Raw genomic sequence first — 25,143 nt, forward strand, 5'->3', positions numbered from 1 at the left:
TGAGAAAGTACTTTAGAAGGCTTCCGAATACTACATACTAGTCCATGAGGACAAACTCGAATTACAAAACTATACGATATATTGCCAACCAATTCCCTACCCCAAGGGAATATTTACTCCTCCAACCCGGTATCATTCAATTACCATTTAACTATCTTAATAATTAATAGAACAAAAAAATTTACATTAATCAACATCCGTAGGATTAGTTTCCTCCCCGGGTATTTCTGCAGAAGGTATTCTATCTCTCAACCATGCAAGCGTAGCTTCCGTACCCTTCTCCAGAATCGTATATTTTGGCACACGGAAACGATTCCCACTTACGTCCAGAGTCTGTAGTCCGTTTGGTCCACCCAAAAGCCCAATACGAGAATTAAGGTTGTTTATCTCATTGCTGCTGCAATCTAGAAGTCTCAGGCCTTGAACGGCTTCTGGCATCAATTCACGGATTGTGTTGTGTGATGCCATAAGAAATATCAAGCTCGGGAAGTGGGGTTTCAGAACAGGTAGTGAAGTTAAACGATTGAAACTGATATCAAGCTTCTCTAGGTTCGGGGCTTGTAGATGTTGTATCAGTGGTTGTAGGGAACTGAAAGTGTTGGAGCTAAGGTTCAGTTCCTTTAGTGCAGGTAGGTCTAAATCATCCTTCAGAAACGTGTCGCTAGTCAACTCATTGTGAGCGATACACAAGGACGTGAGAGTGGATGCAAAGAAAGCAATAGAGGTAGGTATCTCTTTGAACTTATTATGTTGTAAGTGTAGGACTTTGATCGTATCGTGTGCAGCAACTTCTGCAGCTATCACTGGATTGAGGGAGTGTGAACTCGTGCTGGATCGATCGAGAATTCCTCCTGCTTTGACTGGCCAATGAGAAGACGTCGGTCGACTCGAAGTGCTTGGGGTGCTCGGCTCAGATAAGAACTCGTCTTTCTCTGGCTCGGCTGATGTAATTCGGGCTCGCAGGGCGTTTTTCAGATCTTCGGTAGACATGGCTGAGAATTTCTTTTCTCTTAGTGGGTTTCCGCTTACTCGAAATATGTCAAGATTTTCCATTCTACCAATTCTGTCATCCAGAATTTTGATATTGTTGCCGCTAAAATTGACATTTTTAACCTTGGGAAGCTCGACAAAACCAGCTGGTAGCTCAGACAGATTGTTATCCTCAGCAGTGAGTGTACGTAGAGATACCCAGGAAGTCAAATCCGGCAAACTTGTAATGCGGTTTGCGGAACAACTCAACTGATGAAGCGAAGGAAGATCAAGCTCTGATTCAGAAAGAGACGTGATAGCATTACTGGTGACATCCAAAACTTGGAGTTGCGATAACTTCTCTACAGCCCCAGTAACAAGAGTACCGACAAGCCCGTTTTTGACAGCTATAAGCTCGATAAGGGGCAGACGACTGAGGATGTCGAAAGGTAGCGATCGAAATCTGTTCTCGGTTATATTAAGAACCCTCAATCGATCTAACTGTGATAAACTATCCGGAAATGTATCAAGAGCATTGCGTTGTATCTCTAGAACCTCAAGGCTTTTTAAGTTTTCTATATCTGGACTTAGAGTTCCACAGAGCCCGTTGCCTGCCATTTTAAGATCTCGCAAACATGTAATTTGTGTAATAATTTGGAGACATTCATTGCCTAATTTATTGTTTGACTGTTCACCATTAGCAATCAGTCATTTTATTACAATGTTTGTTGATTAGTTAGCTTACCAAGTTCAAAGATGTCAAATGCTCAAGTCTACGAAGACCCATAGGAATCTCTTTCAAGAAATTGCCGTGTAGGTCCAATGTTTCAAGGCCGCCAAATTGATTACCCGTATACTCATCATCCTCCATTGCCTCACGTGGGTCGACATCAGGGAAGATATTTTCATCAAGTTTCTCAAACTCATTGTCAGCCGCAATAAATCTTGTCAGATCAACAGCTTCAGCCCAAGATCCACCCTGATCTCCGAGTGCCTCAAGATTGTACATGTTCATTACCTCCTCGGGTATTTCTTTGAAGCCCATGGCGGCGATATTAAGGCGTCCATCGGTTCGCGCAGCAGCAATTCGCTTGCGCAGAAGGCCTTTACTGGCGTTTGGATCTACTTTTTGATTGAAAGGATCGTCTGAAAGACCGAAATCAAACGTCGCCGTGGGAATCACAGGCGTTTCTTCATGATTGCTTGCGGCGCTTGTGTTTGCTGCCGCGCGCTTTGCTGCTTTGGCTTTTGCAATCTGATCTCTAAGAGATGAAGAAGATTTCGGGGCTGTAGATTCCTCCGTCCTGTCTGAGCCTAGACCAGCTTCACTGGGAGTTGATATCGCAGATCTGTGAGGAATACTCTTGAAGTCTATTGACCTGCTTCTGTTAACAGAGCTTATACTGTCTGTTGCGGTTGACTTTTTGATAGCATCCTCACTAGGAGCAGATGTGACCGATTTGGAAGGAATGTCCTTAAAGTTCATTGACTTCTGCCTTGTGACAAAACCAATGCTGTCTGTCTCAAATGCCTGGTCCATTAAAGGCATTGATGGTTTGCGGAATAGACCTGTCATTGAAGCACGTTCCTTCACTGACCGGGCACTGAATGTCTTGCTGCCAGATTTGATCGTAGGGAGCTTTTCTGGTTTTACCGGGCTTGGAGATCTCTGTAAGGCATTGCCAGGAGATGGAAGCTGTGCTATACTTCCGGGACTGAAGCTGCTTCGAACCGTCGGAGTCTTGAGTGTCTTTGCAGGACTTGGTCGTTTCATCGGTGTAGAAGCTTGGTAATTTGTAGGTGGGGGTCGGAAGGTACCCGAAGACGACCGGAAGTCAAGAATTTTTGGCCCAGAGTCCTCGCTCGACGTCGGTCTTGAACTGGCAGAACGGCGGGATGGTGGTCTCATAGACCCATCATTTTGATAACTGGATTCAGGTCTGGACGATGAACTCGCGCGCGATATGGATCGTTGAGGAAGTTGAGGGATGAAAAAGTTTGACTGTCTTCTTCGAACGGACGGTGATGGTGGAATATGCTGTAGTGTTTCCATTGTGCGTTCAGATAAGGAGGGGCGCGAAGACGCGCTCCCACTACGCCCTTCGTCATCATCAGATATGACTGGAGAGAATCTGTGCCCTTTCAAATCCTCCTCCTCACTCGAAGCTGGCCGATATTGTTCTTCGTTGACTGTTTGGGGCTTTCGAAAGGAATTACCGCTTGGCTTATGCTGTATGGCCCGCGGAGGGAGACGACTTGCTGCAGGTGCTGTAATACGTTGTCTCGAGGGCGTCGATGCAGATAATTGATCCCTCGATGCGGTGCTTCGTAAACGTGGGTTGACGATACTATTCGTAGGTCGGGCAGGCTGTTGCTGTAAGTTTTCTCTGGAAACTGACGGCCGTGGAAGACGTGAAGGTCTAGGTAGACCGGATGGTCTTTGCTTGTTGACTGTGAGGTTGTCCATGGCTGTGATTGTGCTCGAGGGAGCAGTATTATGTTCAATAATTAATTATACGCAGCTGGAGCTATGTGAATTCGCATAAATACAGAGATGACGCTCAAAGTAAACAAACAGGTTTTCCCTGTAAACAGATGAAGGCTCGGCAGAAAAGGAAAGGGGCAAGCACAGTATTAACTACCTTCTAGTGACACAGATAGTCGTCAGTGTTTCGAAAGGAACAGACACTTTTCTTTCTTCCGTTCTTTCGTTCTTTCTTTCTGTTCATCGATCAATAGATAATTAACTGAAGTGACCGTGTCATGAGCTGCTTTTAGAACGGATCATTTATTGAAATCTCATTTCCCAGTCGGCATAGAAGCTCACGGTCATGCATGGCTCACGGTTTTTCGGAGAATAGTTTATTTTATTACCTTAGTCCAGGGGTATTTATCGCTGATTAGGAGGAACTCGGTTGCCCGGTGGGGTTCGCTATTTCATGATTACTGGGTACAAGAGTACTAGATAGGTTGGGCTGGTATATTCACAGGGTGCTTCACAGGGTTCATTACAGGGTCCTTCAAATATGTCCCATTCATAAATCAGCTTTATTGAGTAGTTCATCTGGGATAGATGATAGATGCATGCTTTGTACATATGTGCCGGTATACCTACCCCTACCCGGGTACCTACTAGTTAGATACTGATTATTACTCGTATTGCTAAAAGGTACACAACTTCAACTCTTAAAACACTAAGATATTCATCTCATGGTTGATTAGTAGTTCTTGATAGATACCTATTAGTAGGTATACCCAGCTAAGTATGTTCAGAGCTGCATACTTCCTGTCTGTATAAATACTATTGTATCATTTGGGGATTAGGTGGAGTGACTTGAGAGAAGGAGCCCGATAGAACGAAATCTTTTGTAGTGAGAAATATATAATTATCAATAACAATAAGAATAATAATCTTTTCTTTCTCTTTCTGATTGATTTAAGAATATAAGAACAACTTTGATTAAATCAGAAGTCATTCATTATATCCTCACAAGGTAAATCATATTGTAATAGCTAATTTATTATTATTATATCTATGTCTACTCCGTACAGTAGCTACTAAACAATCATCAAAATAGGCTTAGGGCAGCCTCAGCCTTCTCTCACCTTGTTCAAACTTCGACCCCACATGACCATCACCTTAGCAACAGAGCAACCCCAGCCATTTCTCTCTATCTCTGCAAATAATCGCATTGCGCAAAATAACATCCCGCCTTCAATTCATCCCTCTCTTACCCCAAACTTGACTTGCAACATTAACATATTAGTAAACATACCATATGTCATTACCATATATCAAATATACCCTAATTGCGATCGCATCTGCTACCTCGACATATCAACAGAAAATACTTCACAATTCGTCGCACGCACACTTCGCAAACGAAATAATCGCAATATCAATCCCTTCCGAACACCCACCCACATCTACCTCTCCTCAAACCGGCGCACCTTATCCCAACATCTTTTCATCTGCGATACCCAAGAGAAAGGCAATATCGGCGATCGTACAGACCTGAACAAGTTCGTGGGTCAATTCTATTAGTATTCATCTCAGCAACAAATTGAAATTCTGTAATACGTCATGAGTTGTCTATGTACTCACATTTGCTAATGTTTCAACAAGATATCCTTTCTCTATCATTGAAACCACCCACGATGGCTCCTCCTAGCTTATGCGATGATACCTCAACTCCGCCCGATGGGCCTGCCACCTTCACTCAGAGTACTTCCTCTTCTCAAGACGAAGATCTGGGCCGCCCACCTTCAACGTCCCTCATGTTAGCCAGCAACTCACAAGGAGATGCCACAGAATCCAGTCCAAATGTTTCTACAGGAGATAGCTTGGGGAATAACGTACTTGGAGACCACATATCGTCATCAATGACACCTCCACCATCATCCCAGGTGTCAAACAATCGTCATTCGATCCCAATTCAAAGAGCCGCACCAACATCTCCATCTGACCTCGGATCCCCACTTGCCACAGACTTGAGTGGAATAGGAGCAGCTTCTATTCCCGGTATCACTCGACCGCCGACTGCTCAAGAGATTGCCGACGCTTCTACGGAAGAAAAGACAGAAATGATACAGAAGTTGATTGTCGATAATATCAAGCTAGACAACGCACTTCGAGAATCTCGCATGGAACAGGCACATTACAAATTGCAAAATACCCTTCTGACCTTGGAATCCGAGGAAGATATCAAGCATTTGGAAGCAGAGCATGAACTGACCCGTCGGGAAGTTCAAGTGTTGAAGCTTGCGTACCAGGGAAGAGCTGATCCTCATGCACCAAGTCCAGAGTACGTTTCAAAGCTCAAAAACATTTGCAAGAGCCTGGAGACAGAGAACAAAACTATCAAACGTCGACTTGAAAGAGCCAAGAAAGTAATAGAGGCAAAAGAGGATCAATTGGACGCTGCTAAAGATACAAATGATCGTCTCACACAGCGTATCCGCGAGAATAGAGAGCACGTCAACAATATGCGTAGTCCCGGTCGCATATTCCATGTTTCGACACCGAAGCTATCGACCAATAGTTACCCAGTTACGCCGCAGCAATATCGCCGTACACCACATCAGACTCCCGTAAGCGGAGGTTCGATCCGTGAATCTCGCGAACATGGTCAAGAACCTGGATTTGCTGCTCTCTTAGCTGCCGCTCACCAGGAGAATAATAGTGCTCCGTCCACGCCTCTCATCGGTCAGCGTGCTGTTCCACGCACCTCGATTATTAGGCACAATCGTGGCGTTCAATCCCTGTCTTCGTTGCCTACCACACCTCCTTCGGCTCGCCCAGGCACTGCCAATTCAACACTCCTTCCCTCTGCACAATTCATCCCGCATAGTGCCTCTCGATCAGCTTACACCAGCCGCACCTTGAATATTCCACCTCACGCACGTCGACGTGAAAGTCGCGACAGCACTATTTCGGCTGAGGATGTTGAGCAGTTTAATCATTCTGAGTTCGAAGGACGTGGGCGTGGACGTGGAGATGGAGAACATGAAGGAATCCAAGAAAGTCGAGCGGCTCAAAGTGCAAATGAAATGCTCCGTGCCGATCCCCGTGAATCGTTCGAGGTTGCAGCTTCGAGAAACAACACACCAAATCCTGTTACAGCAAAAAGTGAACTTTTACAATCCAAGATCTGGGCAACTGTCACTAAGCCTGTAACAGAGAAGAGGAGACGGGATGATTATTGTGGCATTGATCATTCGAACAAGAAACCGAGGGCCACTGAACCTATTGGCCTCGCTATTGGGTACTCCGCACCCCGAATCTAAGGTCTAATTCCTTGAAATTCACCGTTTCTTTCGTAGGAAGTCATTTGTTTCTGGACAAGTTCGGCTATTTCAAAAGATTTATACAACATTCTCATCACCCGGGCACATCATGCTTTCTAGAGACGGCGTCAAAGGAAATACTAATGTATCATCATGATCTATACTAACAAGGCGTTATATCCCATCTACCTCATATATGTCCCTCTTCCATTATTTCTGAGGAGTATAAGCGTGTAGAAAATTAAGGATGGCTCAGGAGCATTATCTATCAGCAGAAATGTTCAGTTCTGATTTGTTAATGGGGATGGAAGCAAACATTCACCTCGTGAGAAATGAACAAGCGTATTTTGGCAATGAGTCGAAGTTTTGCGTAAATCAAGGAGAATTTTTGCGAAAACATTTACCAAGCAAATGGATAGATATTGATTTGAATCAATACTTTTAGAAAACTTGTGACCTTCCAAGTGACTCCAACTTTATGGTGTGTATATACCAGGTTATTATTCCAAGCTTATCCCTTACATTTGGACATGTAATACTGCTGCCATCTTTCAAACCTTTCCTAGAACATTTTTGTGCTGCTTATCTAATTATCCTGCGAACAAACGGTATATCTGAAGATTGTATTGATGTTCAATCTATATGCGTGTTTGGAATAGATAGATATGATAATGAGGCTTATTCCATACAATGCTTGATTCGATGTTTTTATAGATTTTATTAGGGCATCTTTATAAGTTTCTTGATTTCGAAATTTGTATAGGGTAATTGTGATTCGAGTTTTTGTTAAGATTCTTAATTGTTCCGATTGGGAATTAATAATTAATTATCATAATAACTTTTAATTTTTTATAAATTCAAAATATTTAAATAGTATAAGTGTAGTGGTGCACGGTTTACTGTCGTTGGATCCATAACTAATCAGACGGAGCTAGTGAATATCAATTCTTTTTGTCAGCAAGTTATTCCATCTATCTCCTTTTTATATCTTAACCACATTTAAATATAATTCAACTCCAATTTCTAAAGTACCTTATAAAGTGATCATTGTATTTTCATTCTAGATTGACAAATCAAGTCACATATTTAGTGGATACATACTCTTATTTCTGACACGTCGAAATAAAGTGTTTGCCATCTTCCTTGTCGCCCACTTTTTCCTACTAGTATCCTTATTATCATTTATCAAATCCATCTAAATAAAAATTAAAGGTACAAAACAGGCCTTTGCATTCAAACCTTTTGCATATCGTCCTACTGTACCACTTGATTGCCTCTATAGGTATCTCACTACGAACGAGTTTGTGGAGCATTATTTCTTGGTTCTACGTACCCAAGCCATCAGACTTTGCTCCCACAAGTCTGTAAGATTGTAGTCATGGAGGGCAGAGTAAATACTGGCGGGCATCCTACGAATGGGATCTCAGCTATTGATTCGATGACTTCGTTGGACGGGAACTCAAATACAGCGGCTCCTCTTCCGCCGTTTGGAAACGGGAAGGAGTATAAGAAGTTGAGTGAGGAGGAGCAGAGAAATATGTCGGCGTCTATTGCGGATATCTTAAAGCTAGAGGAGCAGGCTGGAGGGGTGGAGGAGGTGAATATGGATGATGATGCTGAAGTGGTGGTGGATGTGGAAGATAGGCAGAGGAGGACAGAAAAATTAAAGGGGGCACTGGGGATATTGGCGCACTTATGGTGGCAAGATTCAGTATCAATCAATGAAGCTGCGGAGAAACTGGCAGATTGTAGTAGAGATCGTGAGTTAGCTTTCGACTTGCAAAAACATTCCGACACGTGAAAGTTCGCGGTCTCACGTGGTCAAGTGGCTACAGTGAAATGATCAAGCATTTTGAGAATTGTATTTAGTGATCTAATATCGTTCTAATTTCGGAAATAGCTAAATGGCGAGTTCCTGTTGGAGACTCCGGCATTTTAAATTTCTTCCTCGAGTTATTGAGTACACATACTTTACGCCACGCTCTTAAACTTCAAATATTACGGTTAGTGGGAAACTCATGTGCAGATACCGGTAAGCTAAACCTCGCTGTATAATTGCACAATACTAATATCGAGATAGATGAGAATAGGGCACGTGTTGTAGGGTCAAACTACATTCCCTTGATTATCACTCAGTTATCCGATGCCAATTTCCTCGCCTTTGCAATACCAGTTCTCTTTAACGTTTGCGTCGATTATGGTCAGTACATTTGAAGCTCCAAATTACTGACCAATTACTGACTCCGCCCAGTCCCTGCTCAACAACAGGCATCTAGTTCATACTTAAGCAGGGAACTCATTACACTAATTGCGAGCCCCCGATTCAAAGGCAGCGTACATTTCCTCGGATATATTTGTAAATTGCTTGATTTGCTCATACAACAACGTATGTTTGACACTCAACCGATTCTAATGTTGAGACTGACCAAATCAAGCTTCTGAGCCAGATATGGCATCGGAGAATACTCCTATTGTTCTTTTGAAGTTGGCTTCAGATCGTGAAGATCCAGTGGACATGGAAGATTACATTGCTCTTGTGAACACCGCTGTGGCATATCTAGGACACGAAAAATTCCAGAAAATTTTGGTCAAAACCCCACAGGCGCTCGACACCGCTCTAGCGATCCTCGTTGATTCATACACACGTTTTGATTCTCATCCATCAATCGGTTCCTCGACAACGCACGAGGACGATGGAAAGGCATTGTCGCAGATGCGTATCAATCTAAATTCGGCTTTGTCCGATATTTCAGCTTTACCGGAGTTTAAGGAGGCATGCCCTGTTGTGTCACCATTCTCTTCTTTTCTCCGCCGATGGTTATCAAGTGAACAAGTTCAATTACGAGTTTGTGCTTGTATAATGTTAGGTAACCTTGCTCGTAATGATGAAGCTTGTGAGCTTTTTGTACACACAGCTCGTGTCCATACTCCCCTGATCTCAATACTCAAGGACGTTAACGATTCACAATTACTCCATGCGGCTCTTGGATTTCTCAAAAATTTGGCTTTGCCTATGAAGAATAAAGAAGTGTTGGGAAGCTCCGGTATTTTCGAAGTACTTCCTAGATTATGGCTTCTTGATATTCTTCAACCAATTCAATTATCATCCATATCTCTCACTCGCCAACTTGTCAATGGTTCTATGGAAAATGTCAAGCGAATTTGCGCACGTCTTTCAACGGATGAGGATTCACCAGCTCATGAACGTTCAAATCTTTCACTCTTGATCGCCTTGTTCGATCGCACTGATGTAGAACCTATCGAAATGGAAATTTCCCGTCTAATTACCGCCGTATGCCGAGTCTTCACAGCTTATAAAGGTCGGCCGGCCGAAGAACTAAACGAAATTCGAAGAAAATTTCTACTCCGTCATCCTGATATTGGACGACCTTTGAGTTTCATGGTCTCTCAGACTAAATGGCCAATTGTCAGAAGTGAAGGATGGTTTGTTTTTGCACTTATGGCTAGATATCCAGATAGTGCGCAATGCATCAGTGATATGATGCAGGATGTTACCGTTTTCCAACCTCTCGTCGAAATGCTCACTGGCAAACCACTCTTAGAATATAAGGCCGCTCCCGCAACAAACACTCTTTTGCCAACCCCGCAAACCGATACGGACACTTTAGGCGTGGAACCCCAAACTCCCGAGCCAGAGCCTGTACAGCCGCATGCACAAGCGGCAGAGATGGCACGTATTGACCGGGAAAATGCCCTGGTGCTCGTTAGTGAATTATTGAAGAATCGAGGTAGCGAAATGGCAGTTATGAGGCGCACGCTCTTTGAGGATTTGTTGAAAGGTGGTGGGGAGTTGGTGATGACTTATAGGGAGGCAAAGGAAGAGGGTGGAACTGCGAGGTGGAGGGAGTCGGATGATAAAGGGGCAGGGATGAATTTACAGGAGGTTGCCATGGAGAGTATGCGTGAGCTTTCTTAGGGGAGGGAAGGGGAGAGGATAGGATAGTGGATGTGGATGTGGATGTGACTAGATACTTTTAGACTGATAGCTATGTATAGGGATTTTGAGGTATTATTTGATAGGAATAAAAAAAATTTATAGTGATATTTTTGATTATTATATTGATTGATGTATAAAAATAAATAGTTTTTATGAATTATATACTTGTGACGCCCCACACCTCCGGGTCACGTGACATGCCCCGTTTGTATTTAATCACAGGAAAACTCTCTACTCTTGTTCAAAACGATGGCTACCCCAAGCCCCCCAAACCTCTCTAAAACACTTTCCGACAAGGCCAGCAACCTTCTCAATAAGGTCAACGATGCTCAATCCATCTTCAACCCAGTTACCCAACTCCTAGATACCTACCTAGGCTCTGAGGAAGTCCGCGCTCTCCCACCGAGTTCACAAAAACTCCTCACCTCCCTTTGCCTTGAGTTTAAGGCAACCATCGAACAGCACTTCGACACCTTTGTTACTGGTCATCCCCCCCCCTAAAGGAGCTACTACTCCGCTTGTCACCCCCCTTTCCCTTTCTTCCCCTTTAATCACCACTCATACAAATACACCCACAATGTTTATAGGCCCCAAGCCCTCTTACATTCAGAAAGCCTCTACTCCAATCATTGCCCTCACAAACAAGATTCCCTCCAATAACCGCTTATTCATACAAATCAACCAAATACACCCAGCCCGAAGCGCTGGATCTTTTGTAATCCTCACAGCCCTAAAGAAAGTCCTCGGACCAAACGCCTCCCTTTTAAGGGAGGTCCAAAAGGTCAAAACAGGCTTCGCTCTCTGTACCAGCTCAACAACCAATTTATTAGCCCTTGAAAAACAGAAAGCCATTATATCATCCGCAATCGGAGACTGCAAAATTGAGGCCCAAGAGAAATGGACCATTTACCGTCTAAACTACGTCCCCAAGGAAATCACTATCTTCAATGATCAATTCAAAATAGACTCTATTTTAATTACAAAAGATACAATCTCCAACACTATAAAGGAATACTCTGATCAGGTGCTTACTCATATTATCCAATCCCAAACGAACCCCTCATCTAATAAGTATTACTCAACATAGATAGTAAGCTTCAAAACAGGAGCAGAACCACTCAAAAAGAACCTGAAGATTCTAGGGGCCAACATCAGCATATCCCTTCTAATACAAAAACCAAAGATCACTCAATGTAATTGTTGCTTTCAATGACACAACGCAAGAATATGCCTCAAATTACAAATCTATCACCTATATAGTTCGGGAAAGTATACAGAGAGCAATCATACTACCAATTATAGCATTGAACATATATGCCCACCCAAATGCCTTCACTACAACAGCCCCCACTCTGCAAATGACCCCAAATGCCCCCTTCGCCCACAAGGGAGAGAAAGGAAATCAAAATCAGAACACTAAACAATCTAGAAGATATACCTCGAAAACAGAAACTCTATTTATATAAAGACTGGATACTCAAAGTTATTATCTGATGTACAAATGACCGACTTCCTTACCCCTTTCTTCCCCTCGGACCAACTTAGGCCAAGAACCTGTCACACTCAAGAATACTGGGTAAAGTATCTTGTATTAGAAAATACTAAGCTAAGGAGAAAAGAAGAAGGAAAACAAGAGTAGAGAGTTTTCCTATGATTAAATACAAACGGGGCATGCCACGTGACCCGGAGGTGTGAGGCGTCACAGAACCCCCACCCGCCTATTCAGCTTCACCCACTCCACAACCTTCTTCAGCATCCGCTCCACTAATCGATTTACAGCAATCGCTAACCCAACCTTTATTTTATTTAATGAACTATAAACTATTTATAATAACCCAAACTAATATAGATAAAAAAAGGATCTTATATGATCTCACCCTTAATCTAGCAAACATAGATCAAATTGATATCATCACAATCCAGAAGCTATATATATACAAAGATACCTTAAGAAAAATCACCAAAACATACCTTTTCTACAAAATCTTTATTTCAATAGATAATTAAAAGGATACTCCCCAAATTCTGATCTATATCAAAAAAGGAATCGGAATACGAATCAATCAAATTAGGCCTATAATCTCACAAGACCTAATCTTTATACAATTACTCTCTATAAACAACTCGATATTTATTATCATAAATATATATAATGCTCCAATATAATATATAGATGACAATCAAGTTATCACTTCAATTTTCGAACTACAAAGATTCCCAACAAACGCTATCCTATTAAGTGATCTCAACCTCCATTACCCCAATTAGAATCCTCTACACCCCTCCCCTTCAGTACTAGCTGAATCCTTTGTGGAATGGTCCAATTCCCGAAACCTACACCTCATCTCCCCAATCGGGATCCCTACTCATACAAAAGAGATGTTACGACGGATCTCACATACCTAACATCACGTGATTAGCATCATGTGATATGAGGATCCCAGTAGGCTCAGCTGTCCCAGTTGTACTGGGACAACTGGGAGCACTGGGACGCATGCCACGATGGTCTATATAATCAAGATGGATTTCCTTTGTATAGAGCTTCGTGCTCAAGATCAATCATTTAGTATACTCTACTATTAGTTACGAATTGCATTATTGTCATTACTTTAAGTCCTTGCTTAACACCTAGTTATAAACCATCTCGAGAGCCTAGAGCACTTCCACATGATCTAGACAGCAAACCTTGTAACAAGTATTTATATTTATTTCTTTATTATTTATTATTTATTATTTATTATTTATTATTTATTATTTATTATTTATTATTTATTATTTATTATTTATTATTTATTATTTATTATTTATTATTTATTATTTATTTAATTTATATATATTTATATTTATATATTTTTTTTTAATAAATCTTATTTTATTTTATTCTTATTATTGATTTATATTAAAACTCTAATCATCTATTTAATGTTCTTTTTGTTAAAGTGAATGGTTCCTGCGTAGCACGTGCACAGGGCACTAGTCCTATTAGGACTAGATTGAGAAGCTCTCTGTAAGAGAGCTTCGCACTTCCGTAGAACTTAGAAGAGAGGTTAACCTACTAGACCAATATTACCTCAGTTCTGCCCTATCAGCTTCCCACTATTCCCTGTGTGAGGTCATTCCTTTTAACATTTTTTTATAATTTTAATAAATACATAAATAAAAAATACTTTAAATATATATTTCAAAAAAAGTATTAACTATAATACTCTTTAAATTATCATCATTTTTCCTTTATCAATTTTGATTTATTCTCATCGACTTTTAGTATCAGCCTTCATGACACTTCATCGGCCTCTCATCATCACCTACATACCCTCCCTATAAATACATCAATTTACAAATAGCCCCCTCCCCTCCCCTTCTACATCAAGATCAACATCAAGAACAACAATAACATCACTCATCCCCGCCAATCACAAATAATCACTCTTTTTGTAATCTAATCGCGATTAATTATAGTATTATATTCCATCTAATTAGTCGTAGGGAATAATCATGACTCATTCATCATACATCAAGACTCACTCCCGCAGCCCCAAGACCTAAGCCCCAAGCCTCATCATCTATATCACAAAATAAAATAAAATAAAATCCACAGAGCACAGCTTGAAACCAACCCGCATATTTACATTCTCCGCGCCTCGGGATTCGTTTTCTTCCTCTCCCCCAAGATTCGCTAGGTGTAAATTTTTCTTGTATTTATACTGTGGAAATATGACGGATAATTATGGGATATAGTGTTGATGAGTGGGTGGGTGGCGCTGAAAAATATATATATATAATTATACATATATCGCTAGCTTATTTAGAAATAGTTTTTAAATACCTATTATTATTATTATTTATAGATTCTTTGAATTTATTTCTTATTGATGGGATTTGATGACTTGACTTTGAGTTGAGTTGAGTATATTTTGCTTTTGTGTGTGTGTGTCTGGGTGGTTTGGTGGTAGTAATTAGAGCTAGGTGGGTGGGTGGGAAATCATATTTTGATGTGGATTTGCTTATATATTTAGCTGTTCATCTATCTGTTTATCTATCTATCTATCTATCCATCCATCTATCTCTACATCTATCTATACTTCGTTCAAGATTGATAGATTGATTGGAGGAAAAGGACATTCGGGAAGATTTCTACCTAATCTTAAGCGTTGTAGGTTACATGGATTTTTACTTAAAACTGAAAAGTTTGAGTTCCTGCGTTTTTCGTTTAGTTCCATTATCATATCTTCTGTGAGCTTAGTCTAGAAGTATCATGATATGTAGTTTTATACTGGTCAAGACGTACCTATCTAGGACATCAACCGTATGCCCTTAAAAAATATATCCACCTAGCACTCTTATTTGTCTTCACTCTAGTATCGTAGAGTATCAGATTCATGATAGGGGTAGACTTGCCACGGGTAGTCGATGGTGACGAATGGAAATTTTCAGCTCTGAGTCACTGTTGCCACTTATTCGCACCACGGTGACGAATATATCTCGATACGATGCACTGCCACTCCATGGAAATGGAAATGGAAATGGCAAATAGCTATTGGGTATCTCAAGTCCGTTTTTTCATCGCCCTGTTGAGCCACCTAGCCCAGGGCTACGATAAAAAAATCTATGAAAAAGTGGCAAATGAGAAATCTGTTGTACATTGGGGGTTTGCCCCTCCGATGTTCCACAATGAGATGATGTCTTCCCAGGTAAACCTGCGCGTGCAAACTTGGACACCTAACATCTCGTTAAAACTTGGAGTTGTCTAGTTTCAAGGACGATATGTTGGTTCGCAAGCCAAGGGTGAAGTTGTGCATCGGAATCGGGAGGAGTTACGATGATTGGTACTCAACACTTAATGATCTCTGACTCTAATGACGATAAGACTCTAACGGGTGCTCATCGAGATACCAAGTACAGTGCTTGACCGTTCAGTTCGAATCGAATCAAAATTCAAACGCCATATGCATCTGTCTAGACAACATTATGGCGATTTGGTAGTACCAGAAAATGCCATGTATCTAGGCGCTGTACGAAAAGGGCAATATACCCCTCCTTCGTCAGGTCACTGTACGAAGCAAACCTTGAAAATGTCCGAAATGAATACAACCCGTTCAATAATGGAGTTAATCACAACGATGAGCACTGACTCAATGGCAACGTGACATGTGCGAATTCCCTTTAGCACGGGATATTCTCGTTTGGGATAACACCCCACAAACCGAACCTCGCTTGATTACTTCGGCTGAACCGGTGGAACCCGCCGCATTTCTTCCTATCGCAAATCATCGTTTGCCTTTCGACCGATTAATATGGAGGGTGACAGATACATCCACCTGACTGGTTTTTGATTGTGACTGTAACTGTGATAGTGATAAAAGTTATAGTAAATCAACTAAGGAAAGACTAAGCATTCGGAAAACACGTGAAAGAGTTTCCTTCCGCCATACCCAGCTTTAACGGGAATGGCTGGATAGGAGGCGCCATCTGCCTCGAAGTCTTGACCCCTTCCCAAAAAGCAAACCATTTTCCTTGTTTCGCCTGGCCATCCGTTTATTTGTATTTTCGGATTGAGGCTGAACGAGTATCACTGTACCACCGCCACGTTCCGAAAATATCGGATAAGATGAGCCAAAAAAGACATGAAACGCGGGTATCCTATAATCCGAGGACACTCCTCCCATTGTGTGACGTATCATATTGTTTGGCCCCCACAAACAGCAAAACATTGCAATATTGAGCGAAAAGACCAAAGTACCAATTTGTGTGGTAGGAAATGTCTCATGAGGCTGACACTTTCATAGCACCCAAAGTTGCGCAATAATTTTGATTGGTTGTGTTTTTGTGCCCCTCAATGCGCCTCTTGAATCCGATGACCCATCTTCAGCCCAGATCTTTCGCCCGTAAGGAGAAACTGCCCAAACGGCTACAACAGGTTAAAATAATTTCTTTTTGGGCAGAAATAGATTTCTATCGTCATACCCACCTATGTAATTTTCCCTTTTCCCTTTTGCTCTTTTTGCGGCAAATGTGAAAAATGATTTTCTGTATTGTAGAAATTTTTCATGTCTTGGAGAGGAAACTGGAGGGGTGAAAAAGAAATGGTTATTTTTTTGTCAAGGCTTTTTAAGACCTTCTCTGTACAGTGCGTCATTCAACATACATATTGGGCCTTCCGTTGTACGACACGTGTGCATAGACCGCCTTATACATCGTTTGGAAGAGCCTTATATGTATGGAAAATTGAAAATTGATGCTATCGATGCAAGTGAGAAAGACTTTTCTCTTTAAGTAGTAGGTCGATAATCTGCGTACAGGCCGCTTAAGAGTCCCAGCCAATGTTCGTACACAGGGTACTTGATGGTACATCTTAACGGGAAGCAGCACAAGGGGTATGTTCTCGCTGCTTGATCCTGTACAACGTGCTTCTCGCAAGACTAGGACTCTTTCAACGAATGAGATTGGAGAATATGCAGAACAACAGAGAGCTCTAGCCACTCATGATTCAGAAGTACAAAAGGAGAGGCTCCTTTCATGCATATCAAGTAAGGGAGTCGATCAAGCAGTGAAAGAAGATAGATAATAGAGACGGTGAAGGGAATTCAAGTCAAACTGACTCAAACTTGAAGTAGCATCCACACACCGAAAGTTTGAATGAGAATTCTGCCAAAAAAATCAATAATTGAGAAGGAGGGCTTGACACAAAACGGTAGCTAGAAGGACACGAAGTAACAGTCGAAGGTGTGATGGGTATCACCGCCATCGTGTTGATTGTATAGATGTTGGTGGATGATTTGTGAAGAGGTACTTTTATGTAGCATAATATATGAGAAGTAAACAATTGATTTTGATGAAGATTCGGATAGTTGAGGTACCTGCCTACTCAACATAATCAAACATAATCAACAAAATGTTAGTTACTCAATAGACGATGTTGTGGTACTTTGCACTCTTCTCATTAGGGTTAACCTTAGGTCTACTAGGTAGTCTAATCTTCTAATCTTGATTTGAATGATTGAATGATTGATGCCTGTGAAAGTTATGAAAATGCGAGATTACATCCATCCCCAAGAGAATCCGCCGCAGTGGAAATTTGAATTAATTGATTTCTCCGCCCAAGTCTCATTTCTCATTTGATGTTGTAAAAAGAAGGTCCCGTAAGTCTGCAGATAGAATGCATGAAAGAAGCATCTTTTGATATGCATTTAATACCACTTTATTGATATGATCTTCCTTGTCCTATGAACCTGTTGGTTCTAGTTTCAATTCAAACTTTCTGTATGAAATCCATTCGCAATCAGTCGTGATCATCTTTTTTTTTATTTTTTAAATGTTGTGAAATGATATAAAATCCAAACCCTTTTTATTTAGGCTTTTTGTACCTCCAATAAATCGTACCGTAATTGAAGAGATTTCCCTTTGCCGTCATACGGAAACGAAAATTAATACTTTTAAATGATGAGCAGCGTGTGATTAATTGAAATGACATGGTAGACATGGTCGTATCCTTCAATGAATCCGTGACATCCAAAGAAGTTCGTACGGTGTATGATATCCTCCGAAAATCATGGACTGGGGTGAAGGGTGGGAGAAAGGCCGAGTTATAAAGAATTGGACGAGGTCTGTGAAAATGCAACCTGTGAAATTTGATTGGAGGGAATGGATGGGCGAAGTGATAAAATCAATTGGCTTTGGCTCGTTTGGCTGTTTTTGGCTCTCTGCTCAGTGCTCACCCTTTATCTTCAAGGTTTATGGTCTTCACGCACAGGGGATAATTAATTTCATAGACCGGGTCCCGCCCCTGGAAACCCTGTCTAATACTACAAATCCATGAGAACATGGAGATGAAGAGACAAGGAGCATCGATGAGCAATGAGCTTGTAGGAAACGGCGAGGAACGCCTGGGGATTATACTCTAGACCTAAATTGATTACTTCACTCACTACCAGAAGGGGAGGGTAGTGAATATATCTTTCCATGTGATGCTCTAGGATACTCCGGACATCTATATTGGGAATTGGAGAATGATCCAAGGAAGAGAAGAGGGCGGCGGGACTTTGAGTCACAAGAGAAATTGATTTTCGACCTTTAGGAGAATGTGTGCAGGAGGTAGGTAGGTAGGCAGGCAATACTCAGAAGATAGTAGGCACAATGAGGAATGGGATGGATGGGGTACATATTGTATTACACACCTACAAGTGAAATTTATTACTCTTATCAGTTCCAAATGAATCTCTCTTACTGTTGTAACTGCTGTAACTGCTGTAACTGCTGAACCACTAAACTGCTAAACTGCTGTAACCCAACCGTTCTGAACATCCAAAACATCCAAAACATCGATAACCTCAAATCACGCTCAAGCTTCCTGCCCAACATATCACGAAATGGCCCCTCTTTTGTATACGGAACCTACATGCATAGAAGTGCAGTTTAGCAGCACGTTAACAACTTTTCACATATCCTCGTCTTGTATTCAGGAGCCCTCCCTCTTCTGTATGTGAGACTACATCCATAACCAGTCACCCTATCATCACACCCGGCTCTCCGGAGAATGGAAATATCCGTGTAACTTTACATGACCTTTGTTGGAATTGATTGCACGGTATTGATTCACTTTGCGTACGTCCAAAGGGTTCCCAAGTGTAGCCAGAGACAAGGTTGTGCTCAGTGCTCCATGCCATGCTCCATGTTCAATGCTCGATGCTCCATACTCCAAAGCTCGCAACGCAACATCCACCAGCGAAGCGATTCCAGCCCCTCACCTTCTTATCAACTGATGGCCTTGACTCGACCACCGTTGTCTCTCTTCCTGGAGTAATCCTTCAGTCAATAAATAATTATACCTGGACAATATTGACATCTTTCGTAATCAAAAACTCGATATCACGATTGCAATTTGTCCAATTAAATTCGCCACGCTGAAAGGGGGAACGAATGGATAAACGGACGCCGGACGGATAGGTTCAGCAGAGATAACTACCTAGTAGGCAGTAGCTAATAGGTACAGGAGGACAGGTAGATATTAGGTAGGTAGCTTGAAGAGAACAAACAATGCATGGCCTGAGCAATCCGATCTACTCAACATCACCATATCCATCCTTCTATCTCTTCTTATTACTTAAGAACTCTTGAGGAAAACACCTCTAAAGAACCAATTTTGTACATCATCATCAAAACATTACACATCATACATATCATACCGTATTACGATGAGCAAATAATCCAAAAGTTTCTTTGATTAATCATTAAAAAATCCCAGAAATTCAATTCAATCCAATTCCATCCGACTCGTTTTCCCAACAAATCGTCATCTTCAAAGTTCAAGGTTTCCCAATATTCAATCTCTTTCCAATTTCCCACATCCTTGAAAGTTCGTTCCTATCCCATCCACAATTCCCGATCTTCGATTTTCTCCGCTATTCACTTTACGGCATCGCGAGGAGCCTCGGCAACTGGATGACTTCTTCCCCGTTGAACCGTTGATATCTTCCAAGTTCGTTCTTGGGTAATGAAGTAAGTAAGAGGTAAGACTACTCCGTACCTAGTACCTTGATCTAAAATAATAAACAAGCCAAAGCCACGAAGATCTGTGCGTGCGCCGTGGAGTCTTTTCAAGCCGGCGTCTTTTACTCCGTAGAAGGTTTTAGATTTTGTCCACTTCTAATCCAGCCCCGAAGCTTTTTCTTCGCATGGAAATCCAAACTGTCTCTCTTCAATTTCGCTAGAGGAGACTTACTTTTCTAAGATAAGTCTCTGGCGGGCAAAGGCTGATGAGGGCTCCCACAGTGCCACTTTTCATCTCGCCCCAGCTAGGTCCCCTTGAAGCAAACTTTAAAGCATCAATCCAGGGGGAGAAAGAATCTCTGTCAACCTTCCGCCGCAGGGATTCTTCCGGATTCATTTTCTCATACCCGTGATACCATGATACCATGCCCGGCCGACACACACGATTACCGATTACGATAGAGGATTGTTCCAGATAATCCCATCAGCAGCAATTTGCACATTCTCATCGAATTTGAAGAAAGTTGTAACCAATTATCTTATTCGTCCAAGATCTATATCTCCGAAAGTACCAGGAAGAGTGTTTGTCATAGTGAGGAGACTGGAAAAGGTTGAAGCGCAAAGACACAACACAATACCAACAAAATACAACAACGCAACGCAACGCAACGCAACATAATATACATAACATAACAAGAACATTCGGAAACGTTTGCAGAAAGGCATTTCGAGTTGTATCTTTTGATATCTATCCTAGGTACGTGATGTAACTGTCATTCTCCTTGACTTTCCTCCTCACTGTCCACTTCTTCTCTTCTTCGTTTTGTTCCCTCCGCCGACCGCAGTCAGTTATCTGTAACTCTCTGCTGTACTCATCACACCTTACCAATCAATCCATCTACTTATCAACACACATCCCACTTTGTTCTACCAATATCCATATCATCATTATTACTCGTACTTCTTGTACTGTACTGCTGTATGTATCAGTATTACTCACAATTACTATCTTTAACTTTTTCATCCACTCTCACCAACTCACCACTTGTCAAAAAATGATATTCATTCAATCGATATGTTCTGGAGAATAAATGCGCAGCACCGCCATTTTGTTTTATTTATTTTATTCTTTGCTTTTCTTGTCTTTCATCGCCTCTTTTCCATCGACTGATTAATACGAGAGTAACATGATCGCATTCCAAGATCTAGATGGGAAAACAAGATATCTTTGATACTAATTCGAGTCTAGGATGAAATACCATACACGAATTAATCAACTAAGTAATTAATCAAATTATTGATTTATTTTTATTTTTCCCTTCTGGGATAATTCTTGTTCACCCTTGTGGCTGATGAATGAGCACAGAGTCATCATTTGAATTAAAAAAGAACTTTGCCAACCTTGTCCTGCAATCCACTGCACACTTGCACTGCGCTGCACTGCTGCAGCCAACACACAAGCCCAACTGAACTGAGTTGGGTGGGAACTCTACCCGAAAGGAAAAAAAAGAGGGCAAAAAAAGGGCAAAACAAGGGCAAAAAAAAAAAGGAAAAGGAAAAAATAATTAATTTCTCTATCCCTGGCTTCTTTCCCTTCCAAGAACGACACTACGCACTACAGTCTTATAACGCACGCACACATACACGCACACTCCCACCTTAATCAACAGAAATTACCCGCACACACCTAAATTTCCAATATTAAAATACACGAACTCCCCCAACCTCTCACAATTTTCTCCTCGATCGAATTTCTATTCGAACAAATCTTGAAAAAAGATATTTGGTCACAATCCCCATGAAACGAAGACAAATACCACTACATATAAACGACTACCAATATCTCAAACAGAAATCTCTTGCATTTCTATTTCGTCTAGCTTATTCCAGAATATTCGAAGTCGAGATAATTATTTCGACTCCGAATCATCGTCATCGATATCCTCACTGAAGGAATCATCAAGTAATTATTGACATGTGTGGATCAACGATAAAGGTCTCTCCTCCTTCTCGTACCGACTACATACCACGGTGACGGGCTTGTCACATTCTGTCGCGTCTTCGATCCATTGGCGCGAACATCTAGACCTTTTTCGTTCTTCCATTCTCCTTCTCAACCTTTTGTCCTTTGAGGATCCTTTCGTATCTTCTCAGGATTCATCACAACATATCTAATAGGATAACATGTCCTACTCATACGCTACACCCGGCCATTCCGGTGCCGCTTATTACGGCTTCTCGACCAGCACTACTCCATCGCCTGCTGGTTCCCCATCTGCATCCCCAGGATATTCCTCACGAAACCCATTCCGAACCCACTCTCGACACGCAAGTTATGCAGATACTTCTACTTACAGACCATCTGCTACTGAGGCGAGGCCATTCTCCCCTAGATTTACTTCAAACGGATATTACGCCACTGGTGCTGGTCCAAATGTGAGTCGAAACAAAAGTTCTTGGTCATCACCGCCGCCGTGTCATGAGACGAAGCGTCCGTATTCTTACTCCCATCGAACCCCTCATGGGGCTGCCGAGGACGACGAATATTATGAATATTTAGAGGAAGTGGACGGGACAATATATTTGTGCAGAGTGCCTCGTCGATCGGCGGCGCACACAACTTACAAATATGGTAGTCATGGTACTGATAAATATTACAACCAGAGCCCCAAGTATGCTGAAGACCCTGAGTCATCGCCATACAGACATCGTCGACAAGCTTCAGCTGCATCTACACCCCAACGACCAGCGACCACTCGACCAGGTGCGACTCGACCCACAGCCACACCATCAAGGAGTAAACCTCAACCGCCCCCAGAAAAGGCAACCGAAGACGATGCGCGCCGGCATCACATTCCACCCGGTTATTCTTTGAAGAATTGGGACCCTACCGAAGAACCTATCATGCTTCTCGGTAGTGTTTTTGATGCGAACAGTCTTGGTAAATGGATTTACGATTGGACTGTCTATCATCATGGTCCCGCCACCCCACTATCTGACATGGCCGGTGAGCTATGGCTTTTACTCATTCAACTAGCCGGCAAGGTCAAGCGCGCGGAGGAATGCATGCCACGTATCCGACAACAAGATAACCGCGAGATGGTTGAGGATTTCATTGAATCCGGAGAACGCTTGACGGATAAACTGAAGAAGTTGCTTAAGGCATGTGAAGCACCCATGTTGAAGGCTGGTCGAAGTGGAACCAAGTCTACGACAACACAACTCGGCAAGAATGCCGGTACAGAATTCGTCGATTCAATCTTCGGACGCGATAGACAACTTGAACAGACCGAGAAGTTCATGGCATCAGTTAGATTATGGAATATGCGATTCGACGCCAACTGTGAAGAAATTCTCCGTAAGCCGGGTCAACATGCTTAAAGACAACGTCAACAAACCAAAAAATAATAATATTATGGATCATACATAACGGATTAGAGTGAGGGAATTTCTTTAATTCTTCCATCTCGATTTCTTACGAACCATACGATACCCATGAGACCAGTATGAATGTGTTCTCATTTGCTATAAGGGGGCGGTCATTGTAAGATTAAAAAGGATGGTTTACAAAGGGAGGCGCAAGCCAAAACTTTCCGGTTCAGTCAGGCATTGGGCGGGTTTTTTTTAAAAGAAAAAGATTACATTTGCATGTTGGACATGGCATGTTTATTACGGCGGATTGGGAAAAAGTTTGTGCATTTTCCATAAGCATTGGAGATTGTTAATTAAAGGATTGTTAGTCAGCTGGATGGATGGATGGTCTTGTTTGTTTTTCACTTCTCAAGAATTTTATGGTTTTTCAAGAGATGCGGCGGGATTTTTTACGCATTTACGGGAAAGGGATGGATGGAATGGGGGAAGGGAATTTCAATTCAACATTTGTAATAGTAGTTTTTAGTAGTTCTATGGGGGAAGGCATGGTTTGCTCGCTGGCTTTGGCCTTTGCTTTGGCGTTTGTCCATGACATGGCACGGGGATGATCTCGAGAGATGAATCATCTGGATATACCCTTCATACAACATTTGTTGATGTATTTTTTTTATAGCTTTTGTCATTCATTGACTGCTTCGAATAGTTTCATTCACAATTCTAGGAAAGAATTTTCTCTTCTGTATTTTTGGGATGGGATGGGGATTTTGAATTTGTGTATTGTGATTGTAAGGTATTTGATTGTATGATGTAGTACGTATTATAGTGATGTGATGATATGATAATGTGATGTTATTTAGATATATATATCACTTATTTTGTAGATTGATTATTCTTTTACTACTTTTTGGTTTAGAAGTTGATGATGGATGACTTTTTTGAAGTTTCTGAGATGTTGGGTGGGGTTTCTTTTGTAAGTGGGTAGATTGATGAATGAATGGATTAGTAGATGTGTAGATGGAGATATAAATTGAATATACAAAAAAAAATTTAACTTGAAAATTGTCACACTCAAGAATACTGGGTAAAGTATCTTGTATTAGAAAATACTAAGCTAAGGAGAAAAGAAGAAGGAAAACAAGAGTAGAGAGTTTTCCTATGATTAAATACAAACGGGGCATGCCACGTGACCCGGAGGTGTGAGGCGTCACAAAAATAGTATAATAAAATAAATTTTTTAATGAATAAGATTTGATTAGATTTGATTTGATTTATTTTTTATATATTATATTATATTATATTATATTATATTATATTATATTATATTATATTATATTATATTATATTATATTATATTATATTATATTATATTATATTATATTATATTATATTATATTATATTATATTATATTATATTATATTATATTATATTGTTACGACGGCTTCGGATCTCGTATCATGTGACCAATTATGTAATCACATGGTCCCTTCGATCCCCTCGGTCTCTTGATCGAAGGGACCGAGGGGACCAAGGGGACGATTAGCATGAAGGTCTATATAACCAAGATGGATTT

The 25,143-nt window shown here is 41.3% G+C and overlaps 8 protein-coding genes across 8 annotated transcripts; 5 read left to right on the plus strand and 3 right to left on the minus strand.

Moving 5' to 3' along the window:
- Positions 1-186: 186 nt before the first annotated feature.
- On the minus strand, positions 187-3,436 carry SS1G_04745 (hypothetical protein; the record flags this gene model as incomplete). The annotated part of the gene is made up of 2 exons (XM_001594887.1): positions 187-1,656; positions 1,715-3,436. The coding sequence occupies 2 exons, from the start codon at positions 3,434-3,436 to the stop codon at positions 187-189; spliced, it is 3,192 nt and encodes a 1,063-aa protein (XP_001594937.1).
- A 1,691-nt stretch (positions 3,437-5,127) lies between these two features.
- On the plus strand, positions 5,128-6,756 carry SS1G_04746 (hypothetical protein; the record flags this gene model as incomplete). Its single annotated transcript, XM_001594888.1, has 1 exon — positions 5,128-6,756. The coding sequence occupies one exon, from the start codon at positions 5,128-5,130 to the stop codon at positions 6,754-6,756; it is 1,629 nt and encodes a 542-aa protein (XP_001594938.1).
- A 1,378-nt stretch (positions 6,757-8,134) lies between these two features.
- Positions 8,135-10,693, plus strand: SS1G_04747 (hypothetical protein; the record flags this gene model as incomplete). Its single annotated transcript, XM_001594889.1, has 5 exons — positions 8,135-8,516; positions 8,657-8,788; positions 8,837-8,956; positions 9,086-9,142; positions 9,192-10,693. 5 exons carry the CDS (start codon positions 8,135-8,137, stop codon positions 10,691-10,693), a joined length of 2,193 nt encoding a protein of 730 aa, XP_001594939.1.
- A 270-nt stretch (positions 10,694-10,963) lies between these two features.
- Positions 10,964-11,927, plus strand: SS1G_04748 (predicted protein; the record flags this gene model as incomplete). Its single annotated transcript, XM_001594890.1, has 3 exons — positions 10,964-11,120; positions 11,302-11,738; positions 11,802-11,927. The coding sequence occupies 3 exons, from the start codon at positions 10,964-10,966 to the stop codon at positions 11,925-11,927; spliced, it is 720 nt and encodes a 239-aa protein (XP_001594940.1).
- Positions 11,928-15,204: 3,277 nt separating this feature from the next.
- On the plus strand, positions 15,205-15,861 carry SS1G_04749 (predicted protein; the record flags this gene model as incomplete). The annotated part of the gene is made up of 2 exons (XM_001594891.1): positions 15,205-15,405; positions 15,604-15,861. 2 exons carry the CDS (start codon positions 15,205-15,207, stop codon positions 15,859-15,861), a joined length of 459 nt encoding a protein of 152 aa, XP_001594941.1.
- Positions 15,862-16,494: 633 nt separating this feature from the next.
- Positions 16,495-16,909, minus strand: SS1G_04750 (predicted protein; the record flags this gene model as incomplete). Its single annotated transcript, XM_001594892.1, has 3 exons — positions 16,495-16,622; positions 16,683-16,741; positions 16,860-16,909. 3 exons carry the CDS (start codon positions 16,907-16,909, stop codon positions 16,495-16,497), a joined length of 237 nt encoding a protein of 78 aa, XP_001594942.1.
- Positions 16,910-20,226: 3,317 nt separating this feature from the next.
- Positions 20,227-20,597, minus strand: SS1G_04751 (predicted protein; the record flags this gene model as incomplete). Its single annotated transcript, XM_001594893.1, has 2 exons — positions 20,227-20,250; positions 20,433-20,597. The coding sequence occupies 2 exons, from the start codon at positions 20,595-20,597 to the stop codon at positions 20,227-20,229; spliced, it is 189 nt and encodes a 62-aa protein (XP_001594943.1).
- Positions 20,598-22,384: 1,787 nt separating this feature from the next.
- SS1G_04752 (hypothetical protein) lies at positions 22,385-23,581 on the plus strand (the record flags this gene model as incomplete). Its single annotated transcript, XM_001594894.1, has 2 exons — positions 22,385-22,636; positions 22,865-23,581. 2 exons carry the CDS (start codon positions 22,385-22,387, stop codon positions 23,579-23,581), a joined length of 969 nt encoding a protein of 322 aa, XP_001594944.1.
- Between the last annotated feature and the right edge of the window lie 1,562 nt (positions 23,582-25,143).

The sequence above is a fragment of the Sclerotinia sclerotiorum genome, genomic scaffold (assembly GCF_000146945.2).
Source record: "Sclerotinia sclerotiorum 1980 UF-70 scaffold_5 genomic scaffold, whole genome shotgun sequence".
Taxonomy (NCBI): Eukaryota; Fungi; Ascomycota; class Leotiomycetes; order Helotiales; family Sclerotiniaceae; genus Sclerotinia; species Sclerotinia sclerotiorum.